The sequence below is a fragment of the Orbicella faveolata genome, unplaced genomic scaffold (genome assembly GCF_042242905.1).
Source record: "Orbicella faveolata isolate gen_17 unplaced genomic scaffold, um_ofav_v1 contig_34, whole genome shotgun sequence".
Classification (NCBI taxonomy): Eukaryota; Metazoa; Cnidaria; class Anthozoa; order Scleractinia; family Merulinidae; genus Orbicella; species Orbicella faveolata.
This window is the reverse complement of record NW_028301563.1, coordinates 23,374,776-23,389,893: the sequence shown is the minus strand read 5'-3', so window position 1 is coordinate 23,389,893 and position 15,118 is coordinate 23,374,776. Positions and strand designations below refer to the sequence as shown.

Genomic DNA, 15,118 nt, shown 5'->3' with positions numbered 1-15,118 from the left:
GTATTGTGTTTTATACAGAATGCATTCGTTGCTTGGAAGCAGTGTAACATTATTTTAATCAGTATTTGTAATTTTAAAGATTTGGCATGAAAATGAGTTTTTGTTTTCATCTTCCTTATGGTGTAATTCGAATCGTAATTTTGTAAGTGGCATCAGCTTCTTTATAATGAACGGATAAAAGCTTCTAGGTGTGTAATAGGGCTTTGAACTGTGCGCGCAAATTATCTGAAGGTTTTCAATTTATGGTTTCGAGTAGGTGTGATAATTGTCGTGTTTGATCTATTGTCATTCAATCAGTATGTTTGCACGTTGTTATACCGGCAAACGATCTCAAACAGTATAAATGTGTGTGCAATGGGGTTGCATCATTAATTCGAAACTTCCATTATGGCAGCCTTGAGAATGTATCGCGAGAAAATTCGTTACCTTTCTTCTAGTGAAGTAGTTCAACAACGGAGAGAAATTTTCGGAACGTTAAATGGTGATGCGTTCTTTCCGTTGAAAAGGTGGCCAGAAGACATGAGACTGCTGTTTTGGAAAAAGCCCATTGGGGACCAGCAAACATTCAAGCTGATGCTGTTCTGCATAGGAAACGGTTGCTCTCCAGACCTGATTTGTCCCTGGATCTTGTTGTCACAAGCCTGGGCAACACCTGATAAGGCGGAGAAGCGGGCGCGTCAAGTTAACTATGTCTTAAACAATGTAGATACCAAACGCCATTGCTGGTTCTACTTTGACATTGATTATGACAAGATGCTTTATCTAAACGGCCTTCCAAAACAAAAAGGCAAATGATTACCAGCCTTCAGTTCCTGTTAACAACGGCTCCTTTAGGAAGCACCAAGAATATAAAAGTCTATGACCAACAATGCAATGTGGTTACTAACTAAGAATACGGAAACCCCTGTTTTAATTTTTTTAGTTCCAGCTGTTTCGCGTACAATTCGTTTCGTCTACAAATCGTTTCGTGTACCGCTTCGAAGTCGTTTTGTCACACGACCGTGGTAGTTTCGCTTACACTATCTGAGTCAATTGTCTAACGTAAAATCGTATCGCCTACATTTCAGTTGAAAATATTTCCCTCAGTTAGATGATATTATGCCTACAGAGAGCAAATTCGCGTATGACAATAATTCCAGTTAAATGCATCATAAAATTTTAGTGGGAATCAATTTGTTGTTGAATTAACAGATTTCAATAGGTGATGCATTTGAAGTGGAATCACGATTTTTCGAACCTCCAAGGTCACAAAATTAGTTCCAAAACTGATTGGACATATCGGGAGTTCGAAGGAAGAGGACAGCGTTTGTCTGGGGAGGGCAATGGCTTTTGTTTTGAGTTATTCTAAGGTTCGGGAATTTGGAATTACAAACATTTTGACCACGTTCGTGACTTGAACCAACAACATGTCGATCACTTCGTGTAGGCGAAACGACTTCGATGTGAGCGAAACGATCGGATACCAGTTTTAGTACACTTTGTTTTATTTGTCATGCCACCCCCTGTCACTATAGGCTCGTTACCCGTTTGTGAAGTCTTTTTTCGGCAGTGCTGGTAATTGCATAGGTTCGATTTCCGCCGCTTTCTCGAGTCCGGTCTACGTTTCTTCCCGAGAAGAGAGTTCGGGGAAGGAACGCAGGCGCCTTTCCCGAACAGCGGCTGGTAATCGGGCCTAGTAATTGCCCAAAATGAGACTCCGTGAAACCACAGGGTACCCATACAAACGGCATTGCCTGTTTGTATATTTGAAATGTAAAGAAATGTATGGGAACAATAAAGAGTCTTAATATCGTGAACTGTACCGGGTAATGTCCATGTTAAAGCTCAAAATAACCGTAAATCTACTTCAGTTGTTGTGTAGCGTTTTTTCTGCGGCACAAAATGGCGTATTTCTGCGATTTGGTGGGTTTTGCGTCTACTGTTACTACTCGTTATAAGAAGGAGACCTTGTCAAAGTTATATACATCCTTAAGCAGCTGGGAAATTTAAACCTGAAAAAATTCCTACTTAAACGGGATTCGAATCCATCCCTCTGCAATACCGGTGCTGTATTCTACCAACTAAGCAATCAATAGAGTACGTGTACTCTCCCTTTCGCTTAATCCGTCGTGCGTGACGCGAAAAAAAAAAAAAAAAAAAAAAAAAAAACGGCAAGAAAAAATAGCCAAGCGAAATTCATGGGGCGTGGCGTAGATTTCACGCGGCCATTTTTTCTGGCAGTTTTCCTTGGAAGGAATAGACCTCACTGCAAGGTATTTATGAATAGTTCACAGTCCTTTGAAGATTACAAACACACGTAATTAGTTGTAAAGTGACATTTCAAAAGACAAATTACCAATAGGCAAATATACCTTCATTGTATTTGAACTAAAATGGATTACAATAATGTTACCATAATTTGAAACTTTTAATTCATACATGTAAATCATTATTAAATTTTTTACTTCACGACATCCTCATTGTGACTGTCAAGAATGTAAAGCATTAAAAACAGGAATCGCCATCTATTCATATGTTTTGTTATCCGTGAGAATTGAGACAGCCATGAAAACAGCTGTTCGCAGACCTCTGTGTTAACATTCTGTAAAAAAAAGGCAATCAAATTATATTTGTTCTACCAGATAGAACAAATTATTTGAATTGTTTCTTCAATAGCAAATTATAAACTTGTTACTGAATACAGTAACCATTTTGATCTTGTTGTTTCATATTGCTATTATTGGTCTTTCTTGGGCAATTAATTTAATAGTATGTGCCGTAACACTGATCACAAAATCATTATTTGAAACAATGGGACTCTATTTGGTCTTTGCACCAATGAAAAACACTATTGTCAACTTAAGCAAACGTATAGAGTTGCCATCTGGAATGTGATTTAGGAATTCCTAGGGATATATATTTTTTTCAAAGACCAAAGAAAAAATGTAAGGAATTTCTAAACTTTTTGAGGTAATTGAAAATAATTCATATTTCAGTGCCTTCTCTTTTCGCCCTAAAGATGTGTGCATATTCCTAGAGATAGAATATTTTGATGAAAGGTAAAGTAAATTGATATTGGATAAAGTTTATCTGAAATTAGGAATTCCAAACTCTTAGTAAAGTAGTTTCTAGGGGGGAGGTGTGGATAATCATATTTTATGCAATGACATTATGATTTAGACTTGGAGAACTTAGATGCAGTGATCCATTTGCCATTTAGGACATAATTTGCAATTGGAAGTTTAGGATTTACCAGATTAATATCTTTTCATTTTTGACTTAAGTACTCCAATGATTTTCAGTTGCCTACTAGTGAAAGTCATTTAACAGTGCTTTACCACTGCACTATACCCTCATTATGGTAACTTCTATATTGGAATTTTTAACAGTGAATAGATAAACAAATAAGTTATGTTATAAAAATTAGTAAAAGATAAAATCTTTACCTGAAGATTGTGGGATTTAATTGGGTTGCAATTCTTCCTGCACCAGGTATCTGTGTGGTTTTTAAAATGAAATTTGTCGCAAACTATCTCCAGGTGATTTAATTTCTGTGCTATTTTTGTCTTCATCGAGCGTAGTGGATTTTGTACAAAGCGCTTCAAATGACAGGCATCATCATAACAAATGGTGGCTACAATTAAAAAAGAAAAATGAAATGAAGGAGTCAACAAATTGTAAAATTAATTAGAATAATAAAAACAGTGTTATAAAAATTAATATTAATGAACTGTAATAAAATCAGGGTGCAAACTTTTCCACATTATTGAAATAATTATGTTAAAAAATCAATATTAACAAACTGTTATAAAAACAGGGTGCAAAAATTTACCACAGCCGTTTTTAAACAAAAAAAGTTACTTCACCAATGTAATGTAATCAATGTAAATTTTCTTTACAACTTCCCCTGTGACTAAAGATGTACTTTGATCTGGATCAAGAAGTTCACCCGTGGCAATGCTTTTAATTGTAGAGATGTTAAAAAAGTGCTGCAGAACAAAACTGGGATATCTGCTGTATAAAAAGGTCCAGTAACAGGAAAACAATAGATATTTATGGATTGTTGTTTTAAATTAAAGCACTCAAGTATCAATAAATGATAATGCTGTTTAATATCACTCGTTTTATCCATTGAAGGGCTGTCAAAAAATCTTACTTGTTTTATCCATTGAAGGGTTTTCAAAAAGATTATGAAGATGTGCATATACTTGGGACTTGGATTCTGAACCAAAGATTTCTTTCACATCAACCACAATGGAACAAGGCCTTTCAGTGACTATGATACCTGTATTTAAAAAGATCACTTATTTTAAGAATACTATAAACAAATTAGTTTAATGTTAATCAACAAAAACCCTTTGAATCATTATTCCATTTGATAAATTTATCAATAATCCATATAGCAATTAATGCATTCTTCCATACATGCAATAATGAATTTACTTCTCATGTAATAAACAGGTATTAAAATAATTTAAAATAACTCATAACTCTTTGTGCATTGATAAAAGTGTACTATGGTGACAGCCATTCATTGCATACTGTAAAAGATTGTTAATTAGTACAGTTATGGCATAATATTACTGAGAAGTTAGATTGTCTGAAGAAATTTTTTAAGTGGCTTTAACCATTTTAATAGAATTAAATACCTGCAGTTCTATAATTTTTACACTTGTGTCTTCCTTTTTCAGTTCCACAAACTAAGTGTCGTTTGGTTCCATCATCAACAGCGACCATGTTGTCTTCTGAAGACTCCACACCAAAGCCAGAACTAAAAGGATTCAATTTTTATCCATTACAGTGCAACAAACTTGTTTAGCATAGGAGTAGCTTGGTGCCTCTATCCTTCACAAGCCCCAAATATGTTTTTTACAGAGCATATGTTAAATTACTACTGCACCAAAATACAACATATTGATAAATTTACAACATGTGACATTTATATTCAATGGAAAACAGGGTGACTCCTTTTCATACTTTTTCTGTGCTAAATTAAAGTTTCAAAATTGAATCTGAATGTAAAGTTTGCAACAATGGAATTGCTTATAGCTACAATATTGTTTCTAACAATAACAATGTTGTCATTACTTGAAAAATGATATAACATTGTTGGTAAGCTTCACATTTAATGTAATGGTGGGAATATTAAAAATTGTTTGGTTTTGGAAAGTTTATAATTCTATAAATCAGTAATGAATGTCAGTTACTGTCTACTGCAGTTAGGCACCGCAATATAAAAGTTGTAGTGCACCTTGGCCAATTAAAACTGCTATTAAATATATATGAAAGGAATGATTGTTAAAAAATTCACTTTCTTTATATTTAGAGTTGTCTATTAAATATTTTTTAATTTGTCACATTTTTGTAAAGGATAATGAATTCCAATGTTAGAATAAAATTGATAAATACCCTATATTGTAGACAGGGGTGTTACCTCTTGACAGTGTTTGTTATAATGGGATCCTTTCCTCCATCAGCGCCATTATACAATTGTAATTCTTCTCGTGTTTGGCCAAATTCATTTATCAAATGAATACAGGTCTCTGTTGGATCTTCTTCCCAGCTTTGTGGAGGTCAAGTACTTTTTTTGGCATATTGGACTCTTTCAACCAACTTCTTCTTCCATCAGACCACAAAACCTGTAACCAAACGATAAAGATTACTTTTGCAAAACATTTGAGCAATAATGGCAAATATGAAATTATCAAAAAAATCTTATGACATGGAATTATTTTGAATACAGTCAAAAAGAAATTATCAAAACTTAAGCTCTCAAGATTACCCCGCAAGAAAATTGAACTAAAAATTAACCATATTTCAATCAAAACAAAGGTTTCGTATTAATTAAAACACAATCACACACGCTTCATGTATTCTTACAAGGTTACTTTCCTGAGAATCCTTGGGAATTTAATTGAGGGGTCACCTAGAGAAATGAACTAGAGCTAGTTGTTTAACTGGTATTCCAAAAGATTTTGATTACTACACTGTACCTCATAGGCACTATCTTGACGTAGTATCCTCTCATTCAAAATGCTGACAATTAGAAGGCCGCTTCCTGCCTCAGCAACAGCAACTAGTTCTTCATCATTTATAAACTCGCGTGCTAGATCCTTGTGCTCCTCGCAGTAACGGAATCCCTTGGCAGGGGTATTCTGGCAACCTATGAAATGAAGCAAAGCCTAGATTAAACAAATTTCAAATGAAACTAACTAACTTGCCCATACAGTACATTCTATCAACATAGTGATATCTGAACAACATAGAAAAAAAAAATTCAAGTGAAAAATACACACCAACAACCACACTTCCTTGTAGTGCAGCAAACTTTAACTCCCCAATATCACGGCAAGCACAAACTGGACGACAATTTTTCATGTTGCCATCAAGGACCAGAACTGAGCCACATCCAGGGGTGTCACAAACATGGCCTGTTTGTAAATAGAACATGAGATGTGTAATCATTGTATTCAAAGAATTTCAAAATTAGTTAGCATTACACTTAGTAAGAAATAAACAATGTACTGTGTATCACTAAAACACCAAAATTCATAGGTTGAGAAGTGCTTAGGTACGCCTCAGTACAAGTATGAAAATGAGGCATGTGACTACACTCTCTGACTTCAATATGGCGATAAGTGAAACAGCATTGCCTACAGCTCAAGTTTTACTTAAGGAAATTCATAATTCTGAAGCTAGATTGCTTGGAAAAAACAGTTGTGCTGGAAATTATTTATCTTTGTTTCGCTTTAATGGAATCCTGAAGGTGGTATAAAATTCAAAATTAAGAACTTTTGATATTCAGCTTTGCTCACAATCTATCTTCAGCCAAATGGCATTATGCATAAGAATGGTAACATTAACCAACTTTACCTAGGCATAAATTATGTGAAGCAGGAAATGCATTATAATAGAACCACTCACCACTCCATTTTTCCACAAAGGCATCATGGAACTTTCCAGCCATCATCTCAGCCAGGGGGGGCTGGCACGTACCTTTGATCTCGCCGCTTTTCTGGTTCCTATGATCGCCCCAGTAAAGAAATCTGTCAATCATTTGAGAACCGTAACGAGCATGCGCATAACGCGAAAACAACGCGACTAAACCGAAACATGTTTCTCCGCCATTTTTGTTCAGGATTTGCCTTCGATTCGATAACTTTTTATTCGCTGTTAGCAATTTACGACAGCTCTGAGACAATCAGGATTAAGGGAATGAAGGGCCAGCTTTGTGATATTTTCCTGGCGAGCGTGGTTGCATTCTCGGTTGCCTGGAGAGGTTTCCCCGTCTCAGAAAGAGAACGAAGCTGAAGTTTTTATTTTGCTGTGGAAATTTCAAGGTTTATTACCTTCCATCTTCGCACCGACCAATTATTCTTCTCTAATTTCTGTGGAAAATAGCGATGTCGAACTGTTTCATGCCTGCCATTCAAGACGTATCGCGAAGCTTTCGAACGTAAGTCTTTAAAATATTCTCAAATGTTTAGAGCTGTACCTTTAAACTGGAGCTTACATTAAACAAGCTTTTCTGTCGAAAGTTTTTTCCGTCTTAACTTACTCTCTTATGAAAGACCGCATTTACTCTATGATTTTCCTGTAATATGTTGAGTCTGAACACTTTTTTTCGAGTTATTTAAATCATGAAACTTGAAGGCAGTTGCAGATCAGTCAACAACATTGGAAATAGCTACCGGTTTGCATGTCTCGATAATACAGTGATAAATTATGGAGGTTTTGAAACCTCCACACTTACCTGTTCAGTACCAATGTGAAATTTGAAATCATTTTTCTGCTTCTGCATATGGGAATGTCCAAAATGGACTATTTGCTAGGCACAGACTCAATGTGAACCCTTACTAGGTTGAGGTATTTCATTTACAAGTTATTGACCCGTGAAAATAAAGAAAGCAGCTGCTCACATGCTTTGGCATGATTTGTACTGGTGATAAGCATCAATTTTATTTGTGTGGTGGGGGAAAGCTCTGTAATACTTCTGGAAATCAAAATCGGGCTGCCATATACTCACCCAGGGAAGACAAATGAGCCATGTTACCTGTAGTTGAGTGCTAGTAATGAGGGAGGCAGGTAAAATGGTCATTCATCCAGACAACTAACTTTAACTTGGGGAAACCTGAGTCAACAGAACCTCCACAACATTTGAAATAGGCCAATTTTGAGACTTGGCTTTAGGGCTTTCGAGAATAACAAGGAAAGACATCAAGTGCAGGGATCAGTAACAGTCATTTAGCCCCCAAGTCTATTAACCCCTAACCATTTAAACCCCAACCAGAAGTTGATAAGCCCCCACCCAGAAATTAAAAAAGCTGTATATTTCTTGTTTTTTAAGCATGAGTAAGGGGCTAATCAACTTGTGGTTGGGAGCTAACTGGCTAGTGGCTAATCAAAGGATCAGGTTTGTTTTATTCCTCTAAGGCAAAAAGATGAATAAGGATGTTAATATATCAAATTTGGTCTCAAGTGTTGATTATCAATGGCTTGTTCCTGTAAAGGAAGGATAGCTAAATAAGACAATAAGGAAGACTAATATTAAGTCAAATGAATGAAGTTTTTAATAGTACTTGTCTCGAATGACAATTCTTAGTGCAAGAGCGGAGCATGAACCCTTTGAAAACTGATTGAGAGGTGATATAAAAAATTAGTGCCAGGGAAAGGGCTACAGAAAAAGCAACAAAATGTGGTGGTAAAGTCTAACTTCCTACATACTCTCCATTTCAACGACTTGACTGGACCCATTATTTAAGCCGTTAAGTCAAGAATACCAAAACAAAAGTCTAAGGATGACTATGAAGAAACAAAAACAATCAACGACACAATTATTGTGGTAAACAAAGAGATGGTGATGAATTCTCAATTCTGCCGAGGGACCTATCCAGCATTCACTTTCATAAATAATGCTAAAATGCTTTGCCTGAAACTGAAACAGTCCTCTTGTAGTAAGGTAACAGAAACGCGCCATATGAAACCTGCTTTAACCCTGTCAGTTAAACGCAAACAACAAGGGTCACGAAGCTGTTAAGCTGTTCAAAATAAGCAACCCTTACCATCAGGGAGTCCGAAAACATAGAAATACTTCGGTTTATCCCGTTGATAGGACACCACTACAAAAAATGCTCGAATGAAATATTCATCCCTGCAATCTGGCTCACACTGTGGAGTTCCCGCTCGCAGGTTTACGCTGGAATATTTATCCCCGATGCCTCGATCAAAATGTCCAAGATTTAGATGTAGGGCAACTGGAACTTTTTCTTAGAGGTTTGAACGTGAAATATGTAGGACGTTTACAAAACTTTACAAACGCATCCCTTTCACGGAAGTCCGCCATGTTTGTTTTCCACAAACCAGTACTTAGTCTCGCTCGGCCAAATTTCTTAACTGGGGCGATCATAGAAACTCGGTTCCAGGCCTCGCTGCTTGCCCCCCCTGATCTCAGCCAAATCGTTGCGGTTGCATGAAATGCTGTCTAATTGCAAACTGTATTTCTTCATGATTTCAAGGCATGCATATAATAGAAAAGCTTCTTCAAGACGTCTTCGATCTAGCATCTGGCGTGCTTGTAACAGATCAGTGAGTTCTGAAGGTTTGTCTCTACCAAAACCAAACAATTAAAGATTACAGAGATGCATTTTAAAAGAAATTTGGTAGATAAAAAAAAATTGCTTTCAACTCTGTTATTGGGCAAATTGTTACTCACATCACAATGGTGACCATGGGGACACTTGATTACTCCTTTAAGTGATCAAATTCAAGCATAATTTTGGTAATTTTCAGTCCGTTAGAAACCAACCGTATAGTAAGAAAAATTATGTAAAAATGAAATTGAAAATTGATGCATGAGTAGCAATTCATTTGATAACAATAACAAATAATCATTCAAACTATCATATGTCAATTAACAACTCCCAAACGATCTAGAAAAGCTGCATAGTTCGCAAGTCTAACCCTTGTTTAAAATAATATGGTTTCTGTGGAAAATGTCCGAAAGAAATACTGAAAATATACCACATATTAACAATACCTTTTCATTCGCTTGATAACAGGTCCACTTTGTGTCACCTTGTGCCCCTTTTTGCAGCTTGAGTCATATCCAAACCTTCTGTTGAAAGTCTGTGCGAAAGTCGCGAATGGCACGGCACCCACTATCAAAAAGTTGGCACACTGCTTCACTAGTGTCATCTGGAAAGCAGTGTCTTCAGATGACAACAAAAATTCGTTGCCTAAGCAATCGTCATTAAACTGGCGCTTTCCCTCCTGCGTCCAATAACCATAGTGTTCATATATCTTGCAAGTGCGAAGCATTTAGTTACTCGCGAAGCAAGATGGCTGCCACGCTGTTCGTGGTAAATAACGACAACATGGGTATTTGGATCGACAGCTAAAACTTTGTTACAGCCCCTACATCTCTCTTGTAAACTGACAAGCACCGTTGCCATTGGCTTCCCAGAATTCAAACTGAAGTTGTGAAAATCTGGGAAGCCACGTTCCACATCCCCAAACTCAGGAAACAAATAAAAAAAACCTTCCACCTCACGAGCAAAACTTTCGTCCTCGCCATCCAACCGCTTTCTCTTTCCATCAACGACAATTTCCTCCTTTTCGCCACAAACATACCTTTTCACAACCGACGTAAATGAACATAACTTTAAAAAACTCGTTCCAACGAAATTAATAACAGATAAAAAACGAAATAAACGCATACGATCTTCTAAAAAGCCAGCCATCTTTTGAACGAAATCTCACCAAAGTTACCATGCGAACTGTAATGAATGCAAACATACCATGAAAGCGAGGTAGCAAGTGAGAAAAACAAAGAAAGGGACTGGAGTGGAATTAATAATCCGAATAAAGTGCACAAACCAGCGTCAATATTCCGCGGAAAACGCCATAACAACCGTCTTTTTATAAACATTTATTACGAGCCTTAACTATAATTTAGGAATAAGAAACAGGTTATCAAAAAGGATGGTGAAGTAATAATAAATTAACCAATCAATCCAGTTACAAAAAAAGCTTGCGGCTCTGTTACCAGTCGTTGTTGGGGAACAAAGCCAAAGATGTCCTAGTGAAGAAGAACACATCGAATTGAAGAATAACATTTCAATACCCCTTGATTAACATTAGGCAATTAACTTAGGTAATTTCTGTTTACGCGAACAACGTGAAATTAACGTGCGCCTTTTAGAAGAATCCTGTAACCAAAGAGAGCGTGCGGTCAAAGTATGCGGCCTTTAAACAAACCGATGGCCACGGGCGAATCGTGTGGATAGATGAATGAATGAATGAATGAATTAATTTTATTGAAATGCCCGTATTTTTAACCGAATGACAGGTCCTAAACCATATTATACCTTCCGCGAGTCGACTTCCGGTGAAACGATTCGACTTTACAAGGTCGATTCGCGACGAATCGTGCAAATCGACTCGAATCGCAACAATTTCACACCCCCAGTTACCCCAGTTATTGCCTAGCGCGAGTCGACTTCCGGTGAGACGATTCGACTTTGCAACAACGATTCGCGACGAATCGTGCGAATCGACTCGAATCGCAACAATTTCACACCCCCAGCTATTGCCTGGCGCGGGTCGACTTCCGGTGAGACGATTCGACTTTTCAACAACGATTCGCGACGAATCGTCCGAATCGAGTCGAATCACAACAATTTCACACCCCCTGTTATTGCCTACCGCAAGTCGATTTCCGGTGAGACGATTCCACTTTGCAAAAGACGATTCGCGACGAATCGGGCGAATCGACACAAATCGTCAAAAAATTCACACCCCAGTTACTGCCTACTGCGAGCAAACTTCCAGGGAAACGATTCCACTTTGCACGAAACATTCCCGACTAATCGAGTCGCTTCGTTAAGTGCCTCACCGAATCGACCGAAGTTTGTAGCCACGTTTTTAGAACGACAAACGTTCATTTATCATTATTTCACGGGTATTGACTTCCGGTGGTGCGGATCGATTCTGTGCGAATCGAGTCGAATCGTTAAGTACCTCACACGAGTCGACTCAACCCACCCTCAAAGCCCAGATGCACTATATTTACTAAGTCTCGCGCAAATCGACTTCCGGTATGACGAATCGACAGCAAGGGATACGATTCGTGTCGATTCGGTCGAATCGTGTCGAATCGACAACATTTTCAACCCACCCTCAAAGCCCAGATGCGCTATACTTTTTAAGTCTCGCGCAAATCGACTTCCGGTATGACGAATCGACAGCAAGGGATACGATTCGTGTCGATTCGGTCGAATCGTCTCGAATCGACAACATTTTCAACCCACCCTCAAAGCCCAGATGCGCTATATTTTCTAAGTCTCACGCAAATCGATTTCCGGTATGACGACTCGACAGCAAGGGACACGATTCCACTTTGCAGGAAACATTCCCGACCAATGGAGTCGCTTCGTTAAGTGCTTCGCCGAATCGACCGAAGTTTGTCGTCACGTTTTTAGAACGACAAACGTTCATTTATCATTATTTCACGGGTATCGACTTCCGGTGGTGCGGATCGACTCCCAACCTCGTTCCCAGGGTCTCTCATCTTACCGCCCCCTGGAGCGAGCGAAGAGGGCGGTAAGATTAGAGACCCTGGGAACGAGGTTGATCGACTCCGTTCGAATCGAGTCGAATCGTTAAGTACCTCACACGAATCGACTCAAGTTTGTCGTCACGTTTCAAGAACGAGTAACGCTCATGTATCATTATTTCACGGGTCTTAACTTCCGCTGGTGCGGATCGACTCCGTGCGAATCGAGTCGAATCGTTAAGTATCTCACACGAATCGACCCAAGTTTGTCGTCACGTTTCAAGAACGAGTAACGCTCATGTATCATTATTTCACGGGTCTTGACTTCCGGTGATGCGGATCGACTCCGTGCGAATCGAGTCGAATCGTTAAGTACCTCACACGAATCGACTCAAGTTTGTAGTCACGTTTCAAGAACGAGTAACGCTCATGTATTATTATTTCACGGGTCTTGACTTCCGCTGTTGCGGATCGACTCCGTGCGAATCGAGTCGAATCGTTAAGTACCTCACACGAATCGACTCAAGTTTGTAGTCACGTTTTAAGAACGAGAAACGTTTATGTATCATTATTTCACGGTTCTTAACTTCCGGTGATGCGGATCGACTCCGTGCGAATCGAGTCGAATCGTCAAGTGCCTCAGACGAATCGACTCTAGTTGGGTGTATTGGACATGAATGGGATTTCCTCCACATCACTTTGTTTGGCAATGATGTTTTCTGTTCCCACAGTTAACATCTCCAGTTAAAACAAAAAAAAAAAAAAAAAAAAGAAATGTTCAGACCATAAAACAAATGATATTACTTGTGGTAATCGAAGATTATGAGAGTGCGTTCATTAGCTGACTTTCAATTCCTGTCTATTGCTAAGATCGAAATTTTTTTTTTTTTTAAATCAACAAGCGAGGTTTTACAGACAGATATAACTAACAAGTGACCAGTATTTTCCAGTGGTTTTCTGGTTAGCAAGTAGAGGAGGAAATATTTTTACTGGTAATGTTTAAGCGTAAAAGGTAATTTGTAAAAGTACTTTTTTACATACAAATAGACCCTTTGCATAAATAGCGCCTAAATTTACAGCATTTACATTGCCTGTCCTTGGTTCAGGCTTACTCTTATAGATCTTGCCTTCAGAGTACTTTTCCATCGATTCCAAACAATCTCAACCAACTGGACACAGACTAAACTATTTGTCACCACCGGAACTAATCAATAAATGCAATCAAAATACACTCCAATGAAATATAGTTGTGTCCACGGTTAACATCCCAAAGCCAAGGCCATTCAAAGTGGTGTTCGTGAACGTACAAAGAGTCCATTGTCATTGTCATGTAACAAAAACACATTCATCACGCATCCAGACGAAACAGGCCACGTTTGCGTTGATTTGCGTTACCCATAATCATAACCACAAGGAAGGGAACGAGTGATCAAGAAACCAAAACAGCGTTGTGTGTACGTGCTTTTGCGATGATGTCATTTGTTTCCGCTCCCGCTGCGGGGAGTCCTATTTTGCGTCCAAGACCAGTTGTCCCATAAATCCCAATTCAGTATTCGTTAGATCTGCGTTCTCCTTTTCGACGAACGCAATAAAAGAAAAAGAAATAATAATAATTAAGACTTATAGAGCACATTTTTCCCTGACGTACATGATCAAATGCGCTTATATGTATACAGCACTTCAACGATCTCCTGTAAAATCCATGTGAAGTCCGCATCAAATGAGAACTGAGACTTGCGCGGCTCATCGATCTTATGATTCTCAATCCTCGCATTTTCGGCGGTCGAGTCTTATATCCTTTATAGACCTTCAAAAAAACTCATCATGTGCATAATGTTTAAAACCCAACGAGCGATCGAGCGCCTGCGTTCTCTGTTTATCATGATAACTCGATCATTGTGCATGTGCAATTCATGAATTAAAAACAAGAAATAGTAATGCCGATTTAATACTTCTAAATAAACGTGTTTTCCGGGATAGGTTTAAAAATGCACACGTAGCCTTTCATGACGATTTAAATCAATTTTGTTGTTATATTTAGCAAACTCAGTACAACGATTTATATGATTTTCAAATTGAATGAATAAATGAATGAAAATTTTGTTAACATGTCAATGTATTTAGCTATAGATTAGCTAATTGGGGACACTAACTTTAGACAAAAGCTACTAATTACTTTACAAAAATTAATAAATAAATATTGAAGTTGATAGCGGAGCTCCGGCGCCCGAAGGGCCGCCAAGCGGAGCCCCATACTCATATAGGAAAGAAAAGGAAACCCATGAGCTGATTTTCTCATGATTATCATGGCTAGCGGTATTGCTCGTGGGCGCGTACGCACGACGGCGACGGCGTCGTGCAACTGGGCGGCCAACACTAAATAACGGGCTGGCAAAGACCTGCAGCCTTGGCTTACCGTGTACTTCTTTGATATTGGACAACAATGTTATAATCAATTGACACCTGTCAAAATAAGGTATCCGCTGACCAGTATCACGTGACCATATCGCGGGTTCAAGTTCACAGCTCATCGAGGTCACGTGTCTTTTTTTGAAGTGACCGCTGACCAAGTGCTGGTTTTCGATT

General features: G+C 38.2%; 3 protein-coding genes across 3 annotated transcripts; all 3 read right to left on the bottom strand.

Annotated features, from left to right (window-relative positions):
* Positions 1-2,331: 2,331 nt before the first annotated feature.
* LOC149105342 (uncharacterized) lies at positions 2,332-5,553 on the bottom strand (the record flags this gene model as incomplete). The annotated part of the gene is made up of 5 exons (XM_089272346.1): positions 2,332-2,581; positions 3,426-3,613; positions 4,136-4,264; positions 4,629-4,750; positions 5,414-5,553. Coding segments are annotated over 5 exons (720 nt in total), but the record flags the coding sequence as incomplete, so codon positions are not given.
* A 125-nt stretch (positions 5,554-5,678) lies between these two features.
* LOC149105341 (uncharacterized) lies at positions 5,679-6,951 on the bottom strand. The gene is made up of 3 exons (XM_089271562.1): positions 6,904-6,951; positions 6,276-6,410; positions 5,679-6,142 (listed from the first exon to the last, which is right to left on the bottom strand). The coding sequence occupies exons 1-3, from the start codon at positions 6,947-6,949 to the stop codon at positions 5,925-5,927; spliced, it is 399 nt and encodes a 132-aa protein (XP_089127688.1). The 5' UTR covers positions 6,950-6,951; the 3' UTR covers positions 5,679-5,924.
* A 1,580-nt stretch (positions 6,952-8,531) lies between these two features.
* Positions 8,532-10,910, bottom strand: LOC149105340 (uncharacterized). Its single transcript, XM_089271561.1, has 2 exons — positions 10,016-10,910; positions 8,532-9,585 (listed from the first exon to the last, which is right to left on the bottom strand). Exons 1-2 carry the CDS (start codon positions 10,294-10,296, stop codon positions 9,369-9,371), a joined length of 498 nt encoding a protein of 165 aa, XP_089127687.1. The 5' UTR covers positions 10,297-10,910; the 3' UTR covers positions 8,532-9,368.
* Positions 10,911-15,118: the final 4,208 nt, after the last annotated feature.